The sequence below is a fragment of the Muntiacus reevesi genome, chromosome 1 (assembly GCF_963930625.1).
Source record: "Muntiacus reevesi chromosome 1, mMunRee1.1, whole genome shotgun sequence".
NCBI classification, from domain to species: Eukaryota; Metazoa; Chordata; class Mammalia; order Artiodactyla; family Cervidae; genus Muntiacus; species Muntiacus reevesi.
This window is the reverse complement of record NC_089249.1, coordinates 47213062-47238150: the sequence shown is the minus strand read 5'-3', so window position 1 is coordinate 47238150 and position 25089 is coordinate 47213062. Positions and strand designations below refer to the sequence as shown.

Genomic DNA, 25089 nt, shown 5'->3' with positions numbered 1-25089 from the left:
GGACCGAAGCTGGGCGCACAGGAAGTACGCATCCGGAAGTTCAGCCCCTTTCTGGAACCCTGCCCTCCCAGAGAGGCTTCGCGAGCGCCAGACCCGGAGCCGTCGCCATTTCCGAGCGCCCACTTTCGAAATGGCAGACGGAAGGAAGCTGGCGATTGGGGCGAGTTTGAGGCCAACTTAAAGGCGTTACACAATTTCCGATCCGGATGCAAGATGGCTGCGCCCAGTGGTGCATTCCAACCTCGTGAGCGCCGGGCTACGGAGCAGGAAGAGGACTGGGATGCTGTGGCGCCCAAGCGGCCCCGACTTGGGGCGGGAAGCAAGATCGGGGGCCGTAGGCTCATTGTGGTGCTGGAAGGAGCCAGTCTGGAGACAGTCAAGGTAATCTCGGGCTAGGAGATGGAGAGCTAGTGGATCGATAGAATGGGATCCGGTGTGGTGAGGGTGGTGGGCTCAGGGGGTGATGGATGGAGAAAGCAGAGACGGCTGGAACATGCTTTTGGAGAAGGAGTGGCCTAATCGACTACCTCTTCGTTTAACATCCTGGGTTGGCAGTACTCGTTTTCTTTGCTCTTGAATCTCTGTGCCTCTCACATCCTTGCTTCGATTGATTTACCAGGATTCTGTGATAACCCTAACCCCAAAGTCGTCTTAGGGGAAAGGTTTCGTCCCTCGCGTCGTTCCTTGGTTCATCCCAAGACAAGTTTACTGGGCAAAGGGGAAAGGTAATTACTGTAGTTCAGTCAGTCAGTTTAGTCGCTCAGTCGTGTCCGACTCTTTGCGACCCCATGAACCGCAGCACGCCAGGCCTCCCTGTCCATCACCAACTCCTGGAGTCCACCCAAACCCATGTCCATTGTGTCGGCGGTGCCATCCAACCAGCTCGTCCTTTGTCGTCCCCTTCTCCTCCTGCCCTCAATCTTTCTCAGCATCAGGGTCTTTTCAGATGAATCAGGTCTCAGTATCAGGTGGCCAAAGTATTGGAGTTTCAGCTTCAACATCAATCCCTCTAATGAACACCCAGGACTGATCTTCTTTAGGATGCACTGGTTGGATCTCTTAGCAGTCCAAGGGACTCTCAAGAGTCTTCTCCAACACCAGGTTCAAAAACATCAATTTTTCCGCGCTCAGCTTTCTTTATAGTCCCAACTCTCACATCCATTCATGACTACGGGAAAAACCATAGCCTTGACTAGACGGACTTTTGTTGGCAAAGTAATGTCTCTACTTTTTAATATACTGTCTAGGTTGGTCATAACTTTCCTTCCAAGGAGCAAGCATCTTTTAATTTCACGGCTGCAGTCACCATCTGCAGTGATTTTGGAGCCCAGAAAAATAAAGTCAGCCGCTGTTTCCCCATCTATTTGCCATGAAGTGATGGAACCGGATGCCATGATCTTAGTTTTCTGAATGTTGAGCTTTAAGTAAACTTTTTCACTCTCCTTTTTCACTTTGATCAAGAGGCTCTTTAGCTCAGTCGGCTCACCCTTTTATTTGTAAGGACTTAGTGTTTTGATTCATTGAAACCTGTCTGTCAGTCTCCTTTATTACTACTATACATTTCAAAACACTTCCTGGATCAGGTTATCATTAACACATTCACGTCTTTATTTTTACCTATCATTTGGCTCTTCTCTCAAATAAATCCGGCAGTTCCCTGTCTTAAACTTTATGCAGTGTTCTCATTCCTTTTGACATTGTTTCTCTTGCCCTTTAGAGCTAAACTTGTTCATTGAGTAGAGCCAGAAGAAATAGCACAAGTTGAGAAGTCAGACCTGAATTTTAACTCAAGTTCTTACACTTGTTTTAAGCATCTGATTCTTGAGAAAAGTTTGTAGTCAGTTTGTAGAACGCAGTTAATACCTTGCAGGGGGATTGTAATGAACGTGCTTTAAAAGTAGTACATTTCCATAGTAATCTAGGTGCAATTCTTTTCCACCTTTCTTTCCTCAGCCACTGTGGCATTTTATTAAGCTTGCAGTTTAGAAAACCTTTTAAATGACCAGCTAATCAGGTTTCCTTTCATTTTCTTCTATAATTGATATTTCTAACCTAATTATAGTTTCATATATTCATCCCTCCAGCCTGTTAGTTCTCAGATTCACTTAACCACTTCGTTTCCTGGTATGTTCTGTGGGGGTGATGGTATTTGTACCTGTTTTACTGGATTGTTGGGAGGATTAAAGGAATTAATGTGTGTAAAGGATTTAGAATAATCTTTGTCACTTGGAATTAGTTGTTACTGATTCAGGTTACTTATTAAGAAGCTGAAAAGGTTGTGGCTAAATTAAAGTTCCTAGAACATACTCCAGAGTAAATTAGCCCAGTTGTCATTAATGATACTCCAAGGGTGATAAATCAATTGCTGAAGTTGAAGCTGAAGGTTGAAGTCTTCTGTACTGTTAGCTTTTGTCTTCTTTGTGCTGGTACCTCTTGCTTCTGCCAGCCTCATCAGCCTGCTCTATTTCTTCTTTTTAAAAAAAAAATATTTATTTGGCTGTGCTTGGTCATAGTTGTGACACATGAGATCTTCATTGTGGCATGCCGGATCTAGTCCCCCCCCCCCCCCCCCCCCCGCCAAGGGATCTAATCTGGGCCCCCTGCATTGGGAGTGTAGAGTCTTAGTCACTGGACCACCAGGGAAGTCCCCTCTCCATTTATTCTTTGTACTCCAGCCTCACTGGCCTCCTCTAAGCTCTTTGAAAGCACTAAGTTCTCTTATACCTTAAGGCCATTGCAGATAATGTTGTTTAACTGCAAGCACCCTTTACTCAGCTTGTTGTCTCATTAATTCCTACTTAATGCTTATTCATTGGACAATTATTGAGTCTGTTACTCATTCTTCAGTTATTAAATGTTACTCTATCTCATAGAAATGATTTCCTTCCTGGTATAAATCAGGTTCTCATAATCCTTTACTGAACCATTTAGTTTTCCTTCATGTTTATCACAATTTGAATTAAATATTCATGTGGTTGATTGTCTTTGCCACTAGAAGGCTATAAAAAGGATAGAATAAGGTTTTAAAAATTCTTGTATCTCCAGTACCTACTACAGAATACACATGGTATTCATTCTTTGATTATTCTTATTAGTGGTTTTCAAGCTTATTAACCACAGCCCACAATAAAAAGAAAAAAATTACACGGTGAGCCAGTGTGTACACTCAGCTATATGAAGGAGAAAGTTTTGTAGTTCTTTATCTACCATGACTGCATTTGAATTACTCTGATGTTTTCTGTTCTATTCCATTAAAAGAACAAAACCTTGGTTATAACTTACTAATGAGTCAAAACTAGATTCATCTATTCAAAAGATTGTATTTTTTCTATAACTTAGAATGTCCTTGGAATAGGAAATGGCACCCCACACCAATATTCTTGCCTAGAAGTCCCATAGACAGAGGTGCCTGGCGGGTTACAGTCCACGGGGCCACAGAGTTGGACACAACTGAGCATGCACATACATACAAAAGTGTTCCATGGACTTAATTCTTGGCCCTTTGGTTTTGTTCTCTGTGACATTTTTATGTCACTTACTCAGTTAATTTCAAAGTCTACATGCCTCTTCCTCTAAACTTTTTGGAGTCATATCTCAAAATGTTGCCAGACATACAAATGTTGTATTGATATATAAAAACTTAGCTTTTCAAAACTGCATTTGTACTTAAAACTTTTTACTGACCACCCTAATGCTCCTCAGGGCTCCAATTTGCAATTGTTTCTTTTAGCTGTTGCTCATACACCTTAAACCTGGAGCCATCCCCTTTTCTTTTACTTCTGAGAATGTTCCTTGGTTACACTACCTCTGGCCTCATTAGTTTTCACACTTCTTCCTGTTGAGATTTGCAGCGCTTCACATTGTGCATGCTTGTTTTAAGCAGACTGAGAGTAGTGACCATGTATGTTTTGCCCAGTGTGCACGTAATGCTTTTGTGGTAAACAAGCCTTCAGCCTTGCTTACTAACCTAACTTTTGCCTGGTTCCAGCAACCCTCACTGGCTTTGCTTGATACACATAGGTTTTAAAATTAGATCCAGTTTAGAGTGTGTGGAATCACAGGCTGCCTCTTCTTCCCTCTTCCCTCCAAGATCAGTGATGGGGGTGGGGGTCGGGAAGATGTGGGCACAGAGGATCCCCTGCAGGATTTGGGAGCCCCACCCCAAGTGTCTGATGTATAGATCTGGGGTGGGCCTGAGAATCTGATTGTTCACTAGGTTTTCAGATGCTGCTGGTTTGGGGACCCCTCTTTGAGAACTGGCATCCCAGGGAAAAGCAACTTATGTAGCTCTTGTTCCCTGTTCTCAGGTGGGAAAGACATATGAGCTACTCAACTGTGACAAGCACAAGTCCATGTTGTTGAAGAATGGCCGGGACCCTGGGGAAGTGAGGCCAGACATAGCTCACCAGGTAACTCCAGGGGCAGAGCTCAGGCCCTGGGGCCTCTGGACGGAAGGTAAGGCTTCTCTTCCATCCTGACTGTGCCCTGGTCTCCACCCCACCTCCCTCAGAGTTTACTGATGCTGATGGACAGTCCCCTGAACCGGGCGGGCTTGCTCCAGGTTTACATCCACACGCAGAAGAATGTGCTGATTGAAGTGAACCCCCAGACTCGAATTCCCAGAACCTTTGACCGCTTTTGTGGCCTCATGGGTGAGAAACTTGGCAGAACTGATGGAGGGAGGAAGATGAAGGGGAATAAAGTGTGGCGTTTTTAAGTGGGGGAGGGGTCACATGACTGATCTCAGCACCAGCGGTCTGCACTTTCTTCCCATGCTCGTGGGTTCCCGGCTGCAGAGAAGGTGGGGGTGGGGGGGTGCCTGTCACTGCACAACCAGCCTCGTGCTCGGCAGCTACTTGTTGAGAGCATCTCAGTTGTGTGGATGCACGGGACACGTGGAACCCAGTTCACCTACGGGTTTTCTGGTTGAATCACTGGGCATGAGAAGCCGGGTCTCCACCTAGCTCTGAACTCTGTTTTTCTGTCCTAGTTCAGCTTTTACACAAACTCAGCGTTCGAGCGGCTGATGGCCCCCAGAAGCTCTTGAAGGTGAGGTGTTGTTACCTACTGGTTGGAGGTGGTGTTCTGGCTATGTTTCTGGGGCTGATTTTTATTTATTTATTTTTCTTTAGGTGATTAAGAATCCAGTGTCAGACCACTTCCCAGTTGGGTGTATGAAAATTGGCACTTCTTTTTCTGTCCCAGTTGTCAGTGATGTACGAGAGCTGGCACCCAGCAGTGACCCCATTGTCTTCGTGGTGGGGGCCTTTGCTCATGGCAAGGTAAGGCCTGGGCTCAACTCTCAGATTCTTCACGGAGCTGAAGCTTAGCACAGTCCCGAGAGCACTCAGCATTTTGATGATCCTTAGGAGTTGGGAGGTAGAGGGTAAGAAAAAAGCTGAGGGGCTCCACCTCCTGCCCTGGGCGCATCCTGTGAGGAATGCTGGGGTGTGCCTCATGGTTGGAACTAGGCTTTCACCATCCTTTGCCCACACTGGTGGTAAACAGTGCTATGAGATGGCAGTTTTTCTGCCCTAAAGAAGGGCTGAACCTGTGATGGCGTGAACGAGCCGCTGACAGATGCTCTTTCCTCAGGTGGACGTGGAGTACACAGAGAAGATGGTGTCCATCAGCAACTACCCGCTGTCTGCCGCCCTCACCTGTGCAAAAGTCACCACTGCCTTTGAAGAAGCGTGGGGGGTCATCTGACAGCAGGGCCCGGTCCCCCGACAGATAGTGCGGACGTTGCTTCCTGCCCCTGTCCTCAGTCGACTGTTGGAAGACCCTCCCTGCACCCAGACTGGGGTCTGCGGAAGTACAGGCTGTAAGCCTGCTATCTGTTTATTTTATAAACGTTGTTCTTGTAAACCTGGTTGTCCTCTGAGAGTTCCTAAATTCGGCAGCATCTGATGGTGTGACCTGGTGTAACCCCTCAGACCTCAGGAAGACCTGTGAGGTTATGGTATTTGCAGTCTGGCACCCTCAACGAGGGAGCCCTGATTGTTTCAGCTGTGGCACGTGGAGGGCTGTGTTTGAAAGAAAGTAGCCAGGGGTGCCAGCCGTGAAAAACCAAACAAACTGAAGTGATTTTATGTGGTACAGTCAGTCCAAGGTAGAAAAGTGGGGCAGGCGGGGCCTTGCCCCTCCCTTCCCCCCATGGAGGGGGGTGGAGGCAGCGGCATGTATACAATCATAGTAAATTGGCAGAAGAAAAACACAAGTTCCTCGCTAGAGGGGGGAAGAGATAAGGCAACGTGCATGGGGGAGCCCAGAGGAGGGACCTGGGCCCCTCTGCTCCTCCCACGAGAATTTCCCCTTTGGCCCCAAATGGAGACGTGGCCGGCGGCAGAGGCACAGCTGGGGAACCCTGTCTTCCCACACCCTTGCTTCTGGTTCTCTGTGCTCCAGGGCAGAGGAGTGCTGCGAAGGGAGGCGGGTCGTTGGTGTGCCAGTCCTGCAGTGGGCCACCTGCGAGGGGAGGCAGCGGGAGGCCAGTTAGTGTCACTTCCTGGTCCCCAGGCCCCAGCCCTTCCAGCTCCCTCCGGGCACCTCTCAGAGCAGTCAGCGCCCCATACTGTGTTTCTGGAAGCCATGCCTGGTGAGGTTCACCCCATCTTCCCAGGACTACCCGTTCCCCACCCCATCCCAGTCCATGGCTGTCTTCTGTGACCTGGTAGTTTATGCTCAGTTGTAGGGAGGTGTACTTACCAGGGATTACTCCATTTTCTTTAACTTCTCTTTCCTCGGCACCATCACTTTACGGACGTAAGGCAATATGAATAGTAGACTCAAGAAGAAGACATGGCCAAGGAAATAAATGGACTTGTACACCTGTGGGGACACGCAGCCTCCGTGGTAGCTGATAGCCTGGAACTGTCTCCCTCCCCACTGCCCGCCTGACCTCTCAGCAGTCCCTTCCCCTCTGGTGGGTAGGTCCCTGGCTACCTTCATCCACTTGTCCCATGTGAAGAGGCAGAAAGCGGTCATCGAGTAACCCATGAAGAGCCAGTGGATGGTCTGCTGCACCAGATAGTAGAGAGGCTGCAGGATGGTGATGGAGGCCAACCTGCTCAGGACTGGGCTGTCTCGAATCAAGCTGGCAGCCTGGGGAGGAAGGAACGGGCTCACTCAGCCTTGCCTCTCTGCTCAGGCCCCCTATGCCCGCCGTCCTGAGGGCTCACCTGTCGCTCCACGATCACAATGAGGAACTCCATCTGAAAGCAGACCAGGTACCCCGAGTGCAGGCCGTGCCAGAGCGCCAGGAAGAGCAGCGAGAGGCCCTGGGACAGAAGCTTATTTCCCAGGAACTTGAGTCGTTTGAAGAAGTAGCTGGAGAGAAGGGTGAGAGAGGATGAGCCTCAGACCCATCCTGCCTCCTGGCACCCACACTGGGGCGGGAAGGCAGTGTGCGCGGGTCACTTCAGAATGAAAGGCAGCCAAGCTGATGAGTCACGGTTTAGACAGAACTGACTCAATGAAGGCTCAGCTGGGGCCCCGCTTGGTACCGTGGATGATGACGGATGGCCTGCCTGGTGCCGAGGCTGCAGCGGAGAGGGGTGGGCTAGCTCTGTACCCAGGCTGCTAACTACCTTGTTTCTGTTTTTGAAACATAACAGGGATGGTTTTGGGGGCATTGAGTTGGGGACAAGAGTGGGCATGGCTGGGGGTGTCAGAGTGCCTGGAGGGGTCCGCCTGCACTCGGGAAAGGTGAAGAAGTCAAGTGACACATCCCTGCCCTGGGCGCTTACCGGGCCACCCAGGCGTTGGTGTTGATGTTGAAAGAAGCAATGGTGCCCGTGAAGCGGGGGTTGGTTTCAAAAAGCCACACCTTCATGTTGGCACAGGCATCCCACTTGGCTGTCCCATACTCATCGAAGCCATTGAAGCCCAGTCCCGTCAGAATGCACACGCCTTCCTGAGGGAGCCAGGCCATGAGTGTCCCACCGCCACCCGGCTCCCACTCCAGGCAGGTGGTCTGTGATCCCGCCCCTCTACCCCCCAGCAGGTTCATCCCCTGTGAGCCCGCCCCCTCTACCCCCCAGCTGGTCTCCTGTGACCCCACCCCTCTCCTCACCGTGACCAGCCAACAGGTGACATATTTGTATAGCACGAACTTGCCCCAGAGCAGCATGTACATGCAGCGGAACCAGAAGCTGCCGTTCTTGAGAGAAGAGAACGTGGGTGGGTTAGGAATGCCACCAAACCAGGAGCCCTTCCTCGTCTTACCTCACACAGGCGGCTGACTACTCTGCAATAGGCCAAGGGGAACCCCTCGGAAAGGCCCCGAGACAGCGGGGCCTCACCTCCTCTCCTAAAGTGGGGGGCACCTTGGGACACTGGTGCTGGGAGCTTTTATGTCCACATTCATCGTCAGTGAAGGAGATGGGGCAGAGCCAGCATCTCTCCCCGGGTCCTGGGCTCCTAGTGCCTGTCTGCCCAGGGCTGGAGGGGCTTGGCCAGGTCGCCCGGCTGTTAAAGAGAATGAGCCCAAGCTGAGCTGCAGGGGGAGGTCGAGGTGCCGATGCGTACCCGGCATGGCCCTGTGCCCGCGAGGTTGTGCAGCGCTGGCTGATGGACGCCAACTCTCAGATCTAGAGCAAGACCAACAGGCAGTTGTAGGTGGTGCTCCCACCTCTCAGCTATCTACGGGGGTCCCGGCCTGGCTACCGAGTGTCCGGTGCTGCTGTGCCGCGGCTGCTGACGAAGCACTCACGTGGTAGTCGTCGCTGAGGAAGAAGTCTTCGGTGATGTGGGGGCTGAGCAGGGTGTAGCCCACTAGGTAGACCAGGCCCAGGGCCAGGCGCCGGAGAGCAGGTATGGTGCTGGAAAGGGACAGGCGGGGTCATGGCGGGTGATGGCAGAGGCCCCTCCCTCTGCTCTTCTCAAGGGCGCGCGCTGCCTCGGCTGGGCAGGGGAACGGAGCATGCAAGCCCTGAGTCTGGGTGCTTCCCCTCAGGTCCGGCGGACCTCTGGGTCTCCCCGGTGTGTGCGGGCTACGTGGGGACTGAAAGCCCGATGCAGAGCTCAGCTTTGGATCTGCTCTCTTCTCTCCTGGCTGGACCGATGCTCAGACACAGGCTGGCCAAAGTTCTCAGCAAAGGGATCTGCCTGGTAACTTGATCGGTTTCCTGATTCTTGGTGGCTCAGATGGTAAAGAATCTGCCTGAAATGTGGGAGACCCAGGCTCGATCCCTGGGTGGGGAAGTTCCCCTCGAGAAGGAAATGCAACCAACTCCAGTGTTCTTGCCTGGAGAATCCCATGGACTGAGGAGCCTGGCAGGCTATAGTCCATGGGACTGTGAAATATATAGATTTTGATATATTAACATTTTTTAAACTGGGAAAGTGGGTTTTAAAGGCAGGGACATGACTGCTTCAGGCAAAATCCTATGGCATAAAAGTGTATTTTGACGTTTGTACCACAAGGTCGGGAGGGATGGTGGGAAGTGACCCAAGCTGACAAGTGCCCACTCCCTGCCGTGAGCAGGCACGGAGTGCTGCTCACAGGGCAAGAGCCTGGCCCACAGCAGACAATGCAGCTGGCTGGCCTTTGGGAGGTCACTTCAGAAACGCCTTTGTGTCAGGTGAGAGGCCTGAACGGAGGTCTTAATGAAGGGGGTGATTACCTGTTTGGTATCTTCCCTGGGACGTCGGTCAGCTCTCCCCGCACCAGCTTCATGTAGTGGTTCATGGAGAACTGGGGCCCCACCAGGAAGGCTCCGTAGAAGTAGGAGAAGCCGGCGACTTCCAGCAGGGAGGGGACACCCCGTATGGCGTATATCTGCTGCTCGGAGGACAGGGAATTCTGTGCCGAGAAGAGAACAAAGAGTTCAGGACCCCCAAAAGCCAGTGTGAGGGCTCCCCGCCCTGGTGCCCCACTGAACTGGGTTCTGCAAACAGAACCTCTTTGAGGGGATGACAATATGGAGAGGAGTCGGTGCTTCAGGGGGAAGTGGGTGTGTCGGGGGGAAGTTCAGCCACGGCCAGCTGCAGCCCTCTTCCCAGGGCCTTGCTGGCTGGATCGCTGGGCTGTGAGCAAAAGCTGGACCCGAGCAGTCAGAAACGGTGATCATACCACCCGGCCTGAGGGCGGGAGGGAGGCCCCGCCCCTGATGATAATAGCCATCCTCCTCCCTTTGGGTTAAATTCCTTCACCTCTCTGCGGAGGGAGGGTACTTACCTGATCCTTCCCTCCGTCATAGTAGTCTATGGCCAGACCTGAGCAGAGAGAGAAGGTGTGGGTGGAGTGGAGGAAGGGGGCACACGATGCGGCCTGTGGACCGAGGGTGGGTAGGAGGATGGGAGGGGCGTGGGTGTCAGAGGGGACCCACCACTCACCGATCAGCTTCAAGGTCAGGACACAGTGTGGCATCGTCCATTTGATGTCATAGGTGCCGGTGGCTGTGCTGTAATATCCGGCCAGAAGGTAGCCCTAGAAGAGGGGTGAGTATTTATTTATTCCACCATCACTACAGTGCGTCTCCCCCTGCTCTGAAATCCAAGGTATTCTTTCACTTTTTCCTTTCTCTTGCTCTAGAAACTGAACCTGTAAAGGGAAACAGACGTCCTCAAGGTTTCTCAGTAAAATGAGGGCTAAACTGAGTATTTAAAGGATTAAAAAGTTAAAAAAATTTTTTGTTTTTTTGGCCTCACCGCATGGTCTGCGGGATCCCAGCTCCGTGACCAGGGACTGAACCTGGGCCCCTGGGCCCTCGGCAGTGAGAGCTCAGAGCCCCAACCATGGGACCGCTGGGGACTTCCCCAAACCAATGTTGATGCTCACATCCTGCAGCTCATTCCAAGTGGGTCTCCCGCCTTGACTTTGAGGGACTCCCCTCCCGGACGGACGGCTGTGCTAATCCCAGCAGGCTCAAGAACCCTGATGGCGGGGTCCAGGGCAGAGGGCCAGTGGCCACCCCTCGGTGAGGCAGGCAGCCTGCAGGGGACGTTCCCGGGGCCTCTGGACACTGACCCAGAGCCTCGCTGCTGAGGGTCACTGTGGATCTCCCAGCCCACGGCTTCTTCTCCACCCCAACCCTTGTCCTCCCCCGGCCCCCAGCCCGGCCAGCTGTGACCCGAGCTGCCCTGGGAGAGACACGTTTACCATCTGGACGCAGAAGGTGGTGAGCACAGCGGTGACAGTTCGGCCCATCAGCCGGAGGATGAGGAACTGCAGCAAGATGCAGAGCAGGGAGTGGTAGAGCTGGGTTCCTGGGCGTGGGGCAGACAGCACGTTGTTGCCTGTTTTCCCCCGACCGCCCTTACCTCCCCACCCTTCCTGACACTTCTGAACACAAGGAGGATATATACAGAAGAAAAAAAAAAAACTTTGGTATCTGGATCTTCCTTCTTTTTAAGGAGCCTCCTGATTTGGAGGAAGGGAAGGAAATTAACTGTATAAAAACACAGGACTGCTAGGGAGCTCCTGTATTTCTGGATGTTGGGCCTAAGGGATGCTCCTGGGGGTACTGCTTGGGTCTGTCGGCCAGTTCCAGCCCCAGCAGAGACAAACTGGTGCCTCTCTGTGGATGGCATCTGGTAAGGGTTGTTTTGTTGTTTTCGTCACTAAGTCGTGTCCGACTCTTTTGTGACTGACCCTATGGAGTGTAGCCCACCAGGCTCTGTCCATGGGACTTCCCAGGAAAGAATACTGCAGTGGGTTGCCATTTCCTTCTCCAGGGGACCTCCCTGACCCAGGGATGGAACCCTCATCCCCTGCACTGGCAGGCGGGTTCTTTACTGCTGAGCCACCAGGGAAATCCCTCTGGTAAGGGTAACCATTCTCAAAAGCTTTTATCTGGGAGAGAAATGTACATGAAGGGAGAAGCTAAGCTGTGTTCCTGCCCATAAAACCCTCTCTTTGCTCCCAGAGCATCACAACTTCACTCTCCATCAGATTCCCTCCAGGACGTTTTGTTCAAGTCTGTTCCTTTTCAGGCTCCCTATAGTTGTGGTGCTAACTCAGTTCACTCACCAAAGTTATAATAAGTGATTGAGAGGCCCGTAAAGGTGTGGAAAAGGTGGATGAGGTAGCTGTCCTTGTAGAAAAGGTAACGCCGATAAAATAAAGCCAAGGGGTAACCTGGATGGGGAGAAAGAGAAATAGAGGGTTACTCATGGCTGGTGCCCAGGTTTGTTCTGGAAGTTGATCTGGCATAACACCCAGCCCAGAGAGGAAAAAAAAACAGGCATACTAAGGATGTCTACAAAGACAGCAACAGCATCCTTAATTATCAAAAGAAGCCTCTTTGTAAATACAAATTTAAGACGGGAGATATTAATTTTATATTGAGGCAATACAAACTAGGTCCTATGATGAGGTTTCCTTTACCGCTTATTAAATATTGCTAGGAACATTCTCTTGCATTTTTCTTAGATGATATAAGAGACTGAGGGTGCCCAACTGTGCCCAGAAATGCCATTTTACACCTTGATGATCTATTGTAATTCCATCACCAGCAGAGTATTGTCAGTCACATTATTAAGAGGCTAAATACAAATGATCCCTGGCTACAGACAGGGTTGCTGTCGGCATACCAGTTGCACAGCAGTTAGTAGGTGGGTACTCCTCACACACTTGAGGTCTGGGCACTGCCCAAGCTAATAAATCCATTTAGGTATACTGGAAAAATGTCTTCTGAAGCCATGATTCAGGGTATGATTCCAGGGTTACGACTGAACTACAGGGGATCTCTTGATGGCCGTGAACTGAGGATGCACAGCCAAGAGTTGCTGACGGAAGGGTCAACAACACTGGGTATTCCCAGACTAAAATCAGCACATTGCCTTGTTTTACTGCAGACTCACAGCCAGAGTTCCTCACATCAGCCATCATGAAATCTGGCTGATAGGCTTGGCAACGTTCCTCCTGTAGTGCCTGAGCAGAGAGTTGAGGCCCCTCCTGTTTTTTGGAAGGATGCTTTACCCAGTCTATCATTGCATAATTAGTGTTCTTGAGTTGGTCATGGTTTATAGCTGCTGCAATTCTTGCAATTTTGGCTGTACCTCGGGGCTTGTGGGGTCTTAGTTCCCAGACCAGAGATTGAACCCAGGCCCCCAGCAGTGGAAGCTTGGAGTCCTAACCACTGGACTGCCAGGGAAGTCCCTGCAATTCTTAACTTTTCAATCGTAAGTTGCAGGTAGTTTATCACTGGAGATATAGTTGTGAGTCTGGTTAACTGCAAGGCTTAGATGAGCGTCATACATAAAATGCTGAATTAAGTGAAAGAGTAAATGGATAATCATATTACATGTTAGCTGATGTTCTCCTAGTTATTTTTCCCATAACCTTTTTTTTTATACTTATGATCACAGGGACTTCTCTGGTGGTCCAGTGGCTAAGACTCTGTGTTCCAAATGTAGGGGGCCCAGGTTCAATCCCTGGTCAAGGAACTAGATCCCACATGCTGCAACTAAAGATGCTGTGTGCTGGAATTAAGGTCCAGTACAGCCAAATAAATAATAATAATAATTAAAAAAACAACTTCTGATCGCAACCTGTATACTTATATATCCTAGTTTTTTCACACAACAATGTATCAGTCATTTATCTTCTTCGTGGTGGCAGGATCTACTGGTGTCCTTTGAATGCTGCTCTCATAATGGGCTATATATTTATCAAATATATAGCTTCATGCAAACAGTTGATGTAGATAATTCTGTGGATGACTGACTCATTTACTCATTCATTCATCCGACAGATGTTTATTACGTGCCCACTACATGCCAAGCGTTCTGTTTATGGAGCACAGAATGACGGAGGGGGTGGCGTGGAATGATTTATGTTCTAGCTACCTAAGGTGAAGTGATGTAGGGCTGCTAGTCGAGGGGAGGGGGGCAACTGTGACCCTTTCACAGTCAGATGAATGAGTAAAGGAATACGACAAGCCTCATACGTACCACGTGGGCAGAAATCTTGTGGGACTAGCAGCAAGTATTGCTAAGAACCAGAGCCAGGTACTAGCAAGTATATGTAAACACCCAAATGCCTTACATCTTTTGTCTTTAATGTTTTAGGAATAGGGGCATAAATGAACAAAAACAACAAATAGGGTGGATCTTAATTACCTAGAGTACTCATAAAAAAGTTTCGGACAGCTAAGAGTTTACCCTTTAAAACACTTAAAGGGTTAAAAACCTTTAACCAATTGAAATCACTGAAACCCTTCATCATTTGGGATGCTTGAAGTTAAAAAACACAACACACATCACACCGCCTCCTTAAATTGAATATAACTGGATATTTTCTTGGTGATCTGGGTCATTGTTCTAATGGCACGATGGTTTTAGGACCTATTGGGGTGTGCCTACACTGTCCTACATTCTGAGTCCTTATATCCATTTTCCATACTTTTCTGCCCCTTTCTTTGCTTTCAGGGATCTATAGTCACTTCTTGATCTTTCAGTGCCAAGAATAGTCTCTCTTCCTATTTCTAATTTACACCAGGCCTTAGAAGTCTTAACTTTGTTTTAAAGGTGCAAAACAAACAGATAGACAAGATCTAAGACAAGAACAAGGGCCTTGGTGTCTTCCTTGTAGACTTAGTGCGCAGCCCTTGTAACATCTGTTCTGGCATTCAAGGCCCTTTCACTCTCTCCTATTTTCAGGTGTATTTGGGGGGGCGCTGAATTGGGTGAGGAGTTCCATGCAGGTGGAGTCTGACTGCACACCAGGAAATGTACCGATAAGGAGATGGAGTGATTGGGAGAAAAAGAAAAAGAGTGCAGCAGGCCAGGTTACCAAGGACAGGAAGATCATCAGAGAGAACAGCGGAGCCTCCAGGCTCTGGAAGCCGCCAAGGGGAGGAAGGAGCTGTGCTGGGCGAGTTGCTGTGACAACCCGGAGCTGGTTGTCAACATGGTACCCTGCTCCCCGCTGCTGCTCAGCTCGGCAGGCTTCCGAGCCTGGCTGCCATTCACCCTACTGGGGATGTGCTGTTTGGGGGGCGGGTGTCATCCTACAAGCTGCTTCTGAGTCTCAGTACTGCTGTGTGGGAGCCGACGCTTGATACAGTGGCTGCAGTCACCTGAAGAATCTCTAAAAGAAACCAACAGAAGCAGCTCTCACCCACACACCCGCCGTCAGTCTGATGCAGTTAGGTCTGGGTGGCCCTAATGGGCAGCCGGGGCTGAGAAGCTCTGCCTTCCTAAACCCTCGTGCAGGGCAGGTCCTGAGGAGAAAACCCTGAGCTTGGTGACTAGGGGCTGCTGTTTTCCCTGAATGGCCGAGGTTTGCTCTCTAAAACCGGTCTGGAGGCTTTTTAGAGCTTGTGTGGCCGCCACACTGGAAGAGTTTCTTCTATTTGATTGCTTGCTTAAAGGGGGACTCTGGGGACTTCCCTGGTGGTCCAGTGGCTAAGACTCTGTGCTCCCAATTCAGGGGGCCTGGGTTCGATCTGGGGCCTGGGTCAGGGAACTAGATTCTACAAGCAGCAACTAAGAGATTGCATGCCACAACTAAAACCCGGCACAGCCAAATAAATAAATATTAAAAGAATAATACAGGAGGACCCTGCAGAAACTTATTAGCGGATGAAGGTTGAAGATCAAACCTGCACCCTAAACCCGGGATTCCCAAACGAGAATGGGTATAGGCCAAGAGCAGACTGGAGGGCACTCACTGTGCCTACACCCTACAGCGGACTGCTGAGAGGCACTGCACTTGGCCCCTTCAGGCAGGGGTCCCCAACCTCCAGGATCCATTGTTCTGAGGTGGAGCTGATGTAATGATAGTATTAACAGAAATTAAACACACAGTAAATGTAATGTGCTTGAGTCAGCCTGAAACCACCCTCTACCCCTCACTGCCTTGATCTTTGGAGAAAACTGTCTTCCACGAAACTGTTCCCGGGTGTCAAACAAGTTGGGGACCATTGCCTTCAAGGATCCCAGTAGTTACAACATGGAGTGTATGTACCCCGCTGGTCTCCCCAGCTCGTCGCTGGATGTCTCCTCAGGCCCCACTGCTGTCTTGAGTCAGAAACTTGGATCTATTAACTGAGATCGCTAGTGGAGTTTCTTCCTCTCTGAGATCTAAGAGTTGTGAAATTACTCATTAATCCTAAAAGGTCCTGAAGTTCCATGTGAAGAAATAGAAATGGACTGCTTTCATTGAAGTCTGATGAATTTCTTTGTCTCTCATCCCATATCGCTATTTCTGGGCTCTGTGGGAATATGATATGACCCCATTTGATCAGGCAATGGTTCATGTGACCTTGATGAAGAGAAAACAGAGCATGTTTTGGCAGGTGTGAGGAAGAAGACAGAACTAGAACTGCTGTGTGTTGTCTTAGCCAGGTATTGACACTGGTTTTACCAAAAAGAAGACAACCACCTCCAACACCACACCAAGAGTTCAGAGGACACCCTCAGCATATATACATTAGCGGCTGTCAAACATTTTGGTCTCAGCACTGCTGTTTTGAAAATCATTAAAAAAAAAAACTGAAAAAGAGTTAGTTTACAATGTTGTATTAGCTTCAGGTATACACAAACTGATTCAGTTATATATATGTGTGTGTATGTATATATATTCTTTTTTAGATTCTTTCCCATTATAGGTTATTATTAATATAAGATATTAAATATATCTTCCTGTGCTATACAGGAGGTTCTTGTTAATTAGCATCACTTTATACTCTTAAAAGCCTTCCACTGCAGGGGCCATAGGTTGGATCCCTGTTTGGGGAACTAAGATCCCATATGCCATGCGGGACAGGCAAAAGAAAAAAAAATTTAAAAAAAAATTAAAAGTTTTAAAATTATTAATTCATGAAAAAAAATAAACCTATTACACATTAATATAAATAATGTACTCTTAATGAAAACAGCTATATTTTCTAAGTTAACCATTTAAATAAAAACAAAACCACTTAATGAAAAGAATGGGATTTTTTTTTAACAAATATCTGGCCTTTGCTAAATAGAAGCGGGCTGGATGCTCAAAACTGCTTCTGAATTCAGTTTGTTGTAATATGTCATTTAGGCCAAAATATATGAAAAAAAAAATCTGGCTTCACAAAGATATACAGCTGGAAAGAGAATCTTAATAGCCTTTACAGGTAATTTTGGATATTCTGTCTTTGATAACATACAGAAAATCAAAACTCAGCAAATAAGTAGTTTCTTAAAGGTTAGTTGTAACATGGAATCTGAAACCATATCAATGAGCTTTTCACACTGTTACATTAAAATCCACAGGTCTCTCATGAGCTATAAATAGATATTTTAGCCAGGCCTGGGTTTTTAACAGTGTGCATTGGTCATTGGGAAAATATTGGTTCACTGAGTTAGGGAGATCTTTCAAATCTTGAGACATCCTTATAATACAATATCCAAAAAAAAAAAAAAAAATCACATTTCTTAGTATTACCATTGATTTTCAGCAGAGAAGTCTTTATAAAATGGGAAGTTGTCTAGCTCATGGTAGCAAATATAAGTTTTGCAAAATTCAAATTTTCACTTGAAAGTTGAAATTTATCACTGATTACAAACACTGTCAGTTATGTTCCTTGAAGTGACAGGCTCACTTTGCACATTTGCAAGAAGCTATCTGCCAAACGCCCAGTCTAAACAACCAGTTTGTCTATCAGTCATTTTTTCACGTGAAAATGGTCTTCTGTGTAAGAGAAGCTGTCAGTTCAACGTGCAATTTGAGCCAGGGCAGAGGTGCTTTGCTTTGAGACACTTCTACTTTGGGACAGAGGGTGTTCCATGCACATGCCTCAGTTCTTCAAACAGAATGTTAAAAAGACATGTACTCAGGGTTGAGATTTTATGCTTCATTCAGGACACTCTTTGGTTGTTGTTCAGTTGCTCAGTTGTATCTGACTCTTTGCGAACCCATGGACTGCAGCACGCCAGGCTTCCCTGTCCTTCACTATCTCCTGGAGTTTGTTCAAATTCATGTCCATTGAGTCAGTGATGCCATCCAACCATCTCATTCTCTGTTGCTCCCCCTTCTCCTCCTGCCCTCAATCTTTCCCAGCATCAGGGTCTTTTCCAATGAGTGGACAGTGGATGGATCTGTGCACCCCCCGCCTTGTTTTTTTAGCATTTATTTTTTGGCAGCATTGGATCTTTGCTGTGGCACTTGGACTTAGTAGTTGCGGCTCGAGTCCTTCTCTACTTGTGTCACATGGGCTTAGCTGCCCCCAGGCATGTGGGATCTCAGTTTCTGGACCAGAGATCAAGCCTGTATGCCCTACACTGGAAGGTGGATTCTTAACCACTGCATTGCCAGGGAAGTCCTGGATCTGCCCTTTCTCGACCGACTGCATGGTGGTGAAGAATGTAGGGTATGCTGGTTCAGTTGGGTGTCCTCGCCTTCACTCATGCTTAGGGACCAGCAGAGTTTTACCCACCATTGCTTCTGCACTGTCAAGTGCCAATGACAAAAGCAAATAACATTTTAATTTTATTCTGAAAATAACTTTAAAGTTCTCAGGGACCCATAGGAGTTCATGGACTACACTTGGAGAAATGCTGACACGGAATGGTGTTTTGGCTTAATCTTCCGGGTTAAAGCACCCTAAATCAACAGGCTTTTCTTCCTCCCTCCTTTCCTCAACTGCTCCTTCTTTTTTTTTTTTTTTTTAATTTATTTATTTGGTGGCACTGAGTCTCAGTTTCAGCATGTGGGATCTAGTTCCTTGACCAGGGATTGAACCCGGGCCCCCTGACCAGGAGGGCAGAGTCTTAGCCACTGGACCACTAGGGAAGTCCCTCCTTCTGTATTTTCTTTTTTTTGGAAAGTTTCTCTGTCCTTGGTTTTGAGATGATCAGTTTCCTCTTTTTTTCTTATTCTATTGAGATGTATTTCACATACCATCAAATTCATCAGAGTGTAGAATGCAGTGGTTTTTGGTACATTCATAAGGTTGTATAATGTCCCCACTGGAATGTCTAAATTCCAGCATGTTTTCACCCCCTGCTCCCCGCCCCCAAGAAACCCCATCCCTGTTAGTGGTCACTCTACAGACCCTGGTGACAAAGTCACTTTCTGACTCTACAGACTTGCCTGTTCTGGGTATTTCATAAAAGCGGAGTCCCACCACATGTGGACTTTTGTCCCTAGCTTCTTTCACTCAGCGTCCTGTTTCTGAGGTTCGCTTATGCTGTACCATGTAGCAGTACTCCATTATTTTTTTTATGGCTGAATAACATTCCTTCGTTTGGACAGATCATACTTCATTCATCCAGCCATCAGTTGATGGACATCTTGGTTGTTTCCACTTTGGTGATATTAAGCAGAAGGCTGCTGTGAACATTCCTGTATCACTTTTTGCACGGTGCATGTTTTCCGTCCTCTTGGGTATGTACCTAGGAGCAGACTGTTTGGCTCATTTGGCTGCTGAGCAGCACTTCTCGGTTGGTGGTACAGATTAGTTTTTAAAATTTCCCATCTGCTGTGGAGCAATACTTCAGGAAAGTACAAAGTCATGGGCTTGGATGATGTGGCACTATCGAACTGCTGTGAAAATCCCTAAATGTTCATTCTTACTCTCCACTTGCTTTGAGCTTTGATTTGTCAAAGGGTGGCGACAAATTGCACCAACCTCTCCTTTAAAAGCCTCTTTCACTGAAGGCTTTTTCTTCCGACTCCTAAACATGGCTGACCTCCAGAGTCAGTCCCAACCCTCTGCTATGCTCTCTACACCATCTCATTGGACAGCCCATCTACTCTCATGTAACTTAACGTGATCTTTATGCCAAAGACAACCTCACATCTTTAATCCTGACCTCTCAGGTTTCAGTTCCACATTTCCTACTTCCTGGTGGGGCATTTTCAGTTTGATATCTTGTACCATCTCTATCTCCGTGTAAATAAGACATGGGCTTTCCCCTGAATCAGGCTTCTCTCAGCTGCTTCTTTTGTTGATTAATGTTACTGCTCTCTGGGCCACACAGCGACACTCAAAGGCGTGAAGTTGTCTCTGCCTCTTCCCTTTCTCCTCAGTGCCCATATCTAATCACCAAATCCTGGTTTGTTTTTGTTTTGGCCGCACCACAGGCTTGTAGGATCTTAGTTCCTCAACCAGGGATTGAACTCATGCTCCCTGCAGTGGAAGTCCAGAGTTCTCAGCCATAAGGACTGCCATGGATTTCCCCCACCAAATCCTGTTGATTCCTCCTTTCCAAAGTCTCTCGCCACCATTGCATCCCCTTCTTTCCCATGTTACATCCGCAGGGAAGGCCCTCAAGTGCTCGCGCTTCAAGTCTTGCCACGACCTCATCTCTGCCTGTAGCTGCATCCTCCGACATCCTCCACCAGGGGGCTCTCTCTGCCACTCCTGCTCAGAAGCCATCAGTGACTCTACCTGACCACTCCACACAGCACCAGCTCCCAAGTCCAAGATTCAAGATCTACCTTCTTTTTTTTTTTTAAGATCTACCTTCTAAACTACATTTCTGGGCAAAGCCTCCACCGTCTTCCTCCAGCTAAAACTTAGCTAGTTTCTGCTCAAACCTGCCTTGTGTCGGGAATTCCACAGTGGTCCACAGGTTAGGACTCTGCGCTCTCACTGCCGAGGGCACTCCAGGGTTCAATCCCTGGTCAGGGAACTAAGATCCCACATGGAATGTGGTGTGGCCAAAAAAAGAAAAATCCAGCCAAACACACAAAACCACAACAGCCCCCCACCAAAAAAAACCAAACAAAACATGTCTTATATCTTTCATCTCTAGACCGTCACTCATACCAGTCCCTTTGGGTGGGACACCTTCTTCAATCACTCCTCTAACCAAGTGAAGTCCTACCCATTCTTGAAAAACACTCAGTTCAAGTGTCTCCTTCTTTAGGGTTACTGTAGACCACAATTAATTCATGACCCTGAGCTTTGGACTCATGCCTTAAACACATGGCGCTTAGGACAAAGACTCATTTGGCAAAATCATTATGTAATACATGTTGCCATTCCTTATACTTCTGTTCCGAATTAAAACTATCACACGTGCTCGCTTCGGCAGGACATATACTAAAAAAAAAAAAAAAAAAACTGGAACGATACAGAGAAGATTAGCATGGCCCCTGCGCAAGGATGACACGCAAATTTGTGAAGCATTCCATATTAAAAAAAAAAAAAACTATCACACGTTCACAATCTCTTTTCCTAAAGTCCTTCTGTGTCTTTGGATCTCCCATAGCATGCTATCCTTCGTACTTCATTTTCTGATGGGTTGACCTACAGTAATTGACACTTAATACCAGTTTGAGTGTAAGTTTCTTCATCTGTAAAATGGGGACAGGACCTGCTCCAATGATTATTGTAAGGGCTAAAGGGGATAATGCATATAAAGTAGTCAGCACAGCCTAAAATATTGTAAGCAGTCACAAAGTCACACACACACACATGCAGATTCACATAGAGGGTGTCTGTAAACTAGGTCTTATCTGAGAAATTCTGATGAAAGTGGTATCAGGGGTTCTGAATCTAATCTTCATTCCATGTGACAATCAAATGACTGAGGGATGTGCTTCCCATCTTCACTTTAAAAGAAGAGTCATTGTCTATTTATTTTAGAAAGATACTGACTCTGGCTTGCCAAGAGCACTTTTTCTAAAATGCAACGTACTGTTAAATTAAGGCACTGGATGGTTAGAAGAACACCAACTCTGAGGTTAAGATGAGATTTGACAGCCTGAATCCCAGTTCTGCTACTTACTAGCTGTCCCCTTAGGCTGGTTGATGAGTTACTGCTTTTGGTCCTCAGTTTCACTAGTAGAGTATCTAGGTCCTGGCTCATATTTCAACCTGGTCCATATCAGATGCTCAGCAGTGTGAGATGGGATCAACCTCTCCTTAACAGAGGCCTGCCCAGCGACCTCCACCAGTCACCTGGCTTCAAACATCGTGAGTGCCAATGGCTCCTGCATGTCCCCCTCCCGTCGAGGCTCTCCGCCGAACTTCACACTCGTGTGCCATGTGGAGTCGGCACCCACCTAACAGACACCTCAGACGTAACAGGCCTCAAACTCAACTGCTGATGTCCTTCCCTCAGCAAGCCTGCTCCTCCCCTGGCTTCCTCATTTCAGCAAAGTCTTCTGCTCCCCTTCTGCTGGCGCAAGGCTGAGGCCCTGCCACCTTCCCCTGCTCCTAACACCCTCCCCTCCTACAGGCAACCCCATCTGTCAGCAAACCTTGTCTGTTCTACCTGCAAAGTGAACCCACAATCTGACCACTTCTTCCCCTGGTCCGCGTCGGCGCCATCCCTGGCCTGTGTTATTACTGTCGTCTCCTGACTCATCTCCCCCAGGGCCTTCAGTCACGCTCTGCTCTGCAGAAGCTGAAGTCCAACCAGAATGCCAGACGGAGCTGCCCGCCCCTCCTCCACCGCTCTCTGACTCATCTCTGACTCTGGACTGCCCTTCCTGGAATGGCAGGCTTGTGCAAACCTTAGAGCCTTCACATTAATATGTTCCTGGCCTGGGATGCTCTTTCACTGATGAGCTCAAGTCCCTCCAGCGCTTCAGGTTTTTACTGAAATGTCACCTTATCTGTGGGGCCTTCCCTGACCCCGTATCTTGAGATTGCACACGCTGCCCCACCCTGTATGCCACCAACGCACACTTCCTGTTTTTCTTTCCTACTTCATCTTTCCTATGTTCTCCTGGCACTTACTACTCTTCCACATGCTGTATATTCTACTTATTGGTCTTTGAAGGCAAGATTTTTGTCTCTGCTCCCCCCCGCCTCACTGTACAGCAAGGGCCTTGTAGAGTTCCTGGTACAAGAAAGTTCTCAAAAATATTTGTTGAATGGATGAGGGAATAAAAGAATGAATGAACAAATACTCTGTATCCTAGGGAGTGAATAAAATATGTATTGAGCATCCATTATGTGGTCAGCAATGCATTAGGCAAAAGGAGACTATGGTAGAGTTGTAAGAGATGCTTTCAGACTCTGAAGGAGCATTTTAGAGAGAAAAGAATACCAAGCAATGATATTGTGTAAATGCTAACTGATGGAAAAGCCAATGTTGTAGAGGTTGGAGAAGACAAGAGGTCAATAATGAACAGAGCAGTCAGGATGAGCAGAGACGAAGCAGGGGAAGGGAGTTCCAAGGGAGAATTATGTACTAAAGACCCAGAGGCAGGAGAGGGCATGGAGCAGTCATGTCACAGACCGGGCTGACTACCAGATGGGGCAGGAAGGTTTGCAAAACCAGACAGAGTCAGAATTTGATATAATGGGGAAAAAAATCAAGAGGACTGGACTTCCCTGGTGGCTCAGAGGTAAAGAATCTGCCTGTGCCAATGCAGGAAATATGGGTTTGATTCCTGGGCTAGGAAGATCCCACATGCTATGGAGCAACTAAGCCCATGTGCCACAACTACTGAGCCTGTGCTCTAGAGCCCCGGAGTCACAACTACTGAGTCTACGTGTCATAACTACTGAAGCCTGAAAGTCCCAGAACCCAAGCTCTGCACAAAAGAAGCCACTGCAATGAGAAACCGAGAAATGCAACTAGAGAGTAGCCCCCGCTCACTGCAACGAGAAAAGCCCGAGCAGCAATGAAGACCCAATGCAGCCAGCCAAAAATAAACTGAGCTCATCACCTCTGTTTCCGGTCTACCCATTTCTGCCCTGGCCCTCAGCAATGGGGTAACACACCCCCAGCCCAGGCCAACTCACCCTCACCTCTTGTGAGAAGATCTGGTTTATAGGGTCAACGGGCTCCTTAGAGTAAAATGACTGAAACTGATCTCAAACTCAAAATTCATGCTTATCATTGGAGATAAAGGGATGGGAGACAGCGGATCCCCCCCAAAAAGGCTATGTCTGTCCATCACTGCTCTTAGGGATAGTTCACTGACAAAATTATGGCAACTCTGGAATTTCTAGCTAAAAAAGATGGATGGAAAAACCTGTTCCAGCCTTATATCATCTGAATGCTGAAATTTTTCTAAATTATGAAATGTTCCCACAGATAATGGGTATTTTGCTTTGGACAATGGAAGGCCACTTTCATGATCAAGTTTCAGTTCAATTTTCCTAAGGATCACAGACTAGATTATAAAACAGGACTGCTTTTGAACATGGCTTATTTGTATTATTTATTTATCTTTGGCCATGTGGCATGTGGAATCTTACCTCCCCAACCAGGGGTAGTACCTCGCTACCTTAATTGGAAGCGCAGAGTCCTAACCACTAGATGGCCAGGGAAGTGGCCGTCTAATGGCTTACTGGTAATGACAGTTTATTTTTTATCACATATTTCCACATGCTAGCTTTATCATGATTATTTCCACTGTGAAGAACTGCCACTCATATTTCTTTTCTTTCACCAAAGCGGAAATTCCTCATACTGAAGGACTATACAGAGGAAAGGAAGACAAATGGAGGTCGGAAGGAGAGTGAAGCCCTGTGTGACTCTGGCTCTTTGCGGTGATAGGTAACTGACTGGTTACTGACCACACTGTCAGCTGGGGGAACACTGGGACATTATGGACCTGGAGGTGGGGTGACACTCACCTCTGGAATTTGTTCACAATGGTCCTGTCTCTATTCAGCAGATTAAGCCTTGTTGATGGTATGGCCAAGGTGCCAACACACCTGCCCCACTCCGACAGTCTACGGCTCAGGCTGAGTCACATGCTGAATGGTTATCCATAGGATTCAGATTCTCTGAACCCATGAAACCTTATAAATCACTGACTCCAAACCCTTCATTAGAGAGAGAAGAAAGCAAAGCCCAAAGGGGCTAACTGGCTTGCCTCAGGTTAATAGAGCAGAGCCCCAGTTAGAACCCACATCACTTGACTTCTATGCTGATACTCCTGTCACATGCCCCGGCACCTGGTGGTGGCCAGCAAACACATCACTAGTCACTGTGGTTGTTCAGGCACTCAGTCATGTCCACTTGTTTCGACCCCATGGGCTGTAGCCCACCAGGCTCCTCTGTCCATTGGATTCTCCAGGCAAGAACACTGGAGTGGGTTGCCATTTCCTTTTCCAGGGGATCTGCCCGACCCAGGGAGTGAACCTGCATCTCCTGCATTGCAGGTGGATTTGTTACCACTGAGCCACCAGGGAAGCCTCACTAGTCACTAGCTGTGCACTTTTAAAGCTACGGCTATGTTATTCTCTG

General features: G+C 48.0%; 2 protein-coding genes and 1 non-coding gene across 3 annotated transcripts in view; 2 read left to right on the top strand and 1 right to left on the bottom strand.

Annotated features, from left to right (window-relative positions):
* Window positions 1-77: 77 nt before the first annotated feature.
* EMG1 (EMG1 N1-specific pseudouridine methyltransferase) lies at window positions 78-5868 on the top strand. The gene is made up of 6 exons (XM_065942052.1): window positions 78-381; window positions 4308-4409; window positions 4511-4652; window positions 4991-5049; window positions 5133-5282; window positions 5596-5868. The coding sequence occupies exons 1-6, from the start codon at window positions 214-216 to the stop codon at window positions 5707-5709; spliced, it is 735 nt and encodes a 244-aa protein (XP_065798124.1). The 5' UTR covers window positions 78-213; the 3' UTR covers window positions 5710-5868.
* Window positions 5869-6062: 194 nt separating this feature from the next.
* Window positions 6063-25089, bottom strand: part of LPCAT3 (lysophosphatidylcholine acyltransferase 3) — a 33520-nt gene continuing 14493 nt past the window's right edge. The window contains exons 2-13 of the mRNA XM_065942042.1: window positions 11975-12082; window positions 11105-11211; window positions 10339-10432; window positions 10181-10218; window positions 9627-9805; window positions 8714-8822; window positions 8075-8161; window positions 7749-7915; window positions 7182-7329; window positions 6946-7104; window positions 6709-6831; window positions 6063-6468 (exon numbers count right to left, since the gene is read on the bottom strand). Coding sequence (XP_065798114.1) covers window positions 6715-6831; window positions 6946-7104; window positions 7182-7329; window positions 7749-7915; window positions 8075-8161; window positions 8714-8822; window positions 9627-9805; window positions 10181-10218; window positions 10339-10432; window positions 11105-11211; window positions 11975-12082 — 1313 coding nt within the window. The 3' untranslated portion in view covers window positions 6063-6468; window positions 6709-6714. The remainder of the gene's footprint in view (window positions 6469-6708; window positions 6832-6945; window positions 7105-7181; window positions 7330-7748; window positions 7916-8074; window positions 8162-8713; window positions 8823-9626; window positions 9806-10180; window positions 10219-10338; window positions 10433-11104; window positions 11212-11974; window positions 12083-25089) is intronic.
* On the top strand, window positions 20970-21073 carry LOC136156739 (U6 spliceosomal RNA). The gene has a single exon (XR_010661223.1). It is a non-coding gene; the product is annotated as a U6 spliceosomal RNA (small nuclear RNA).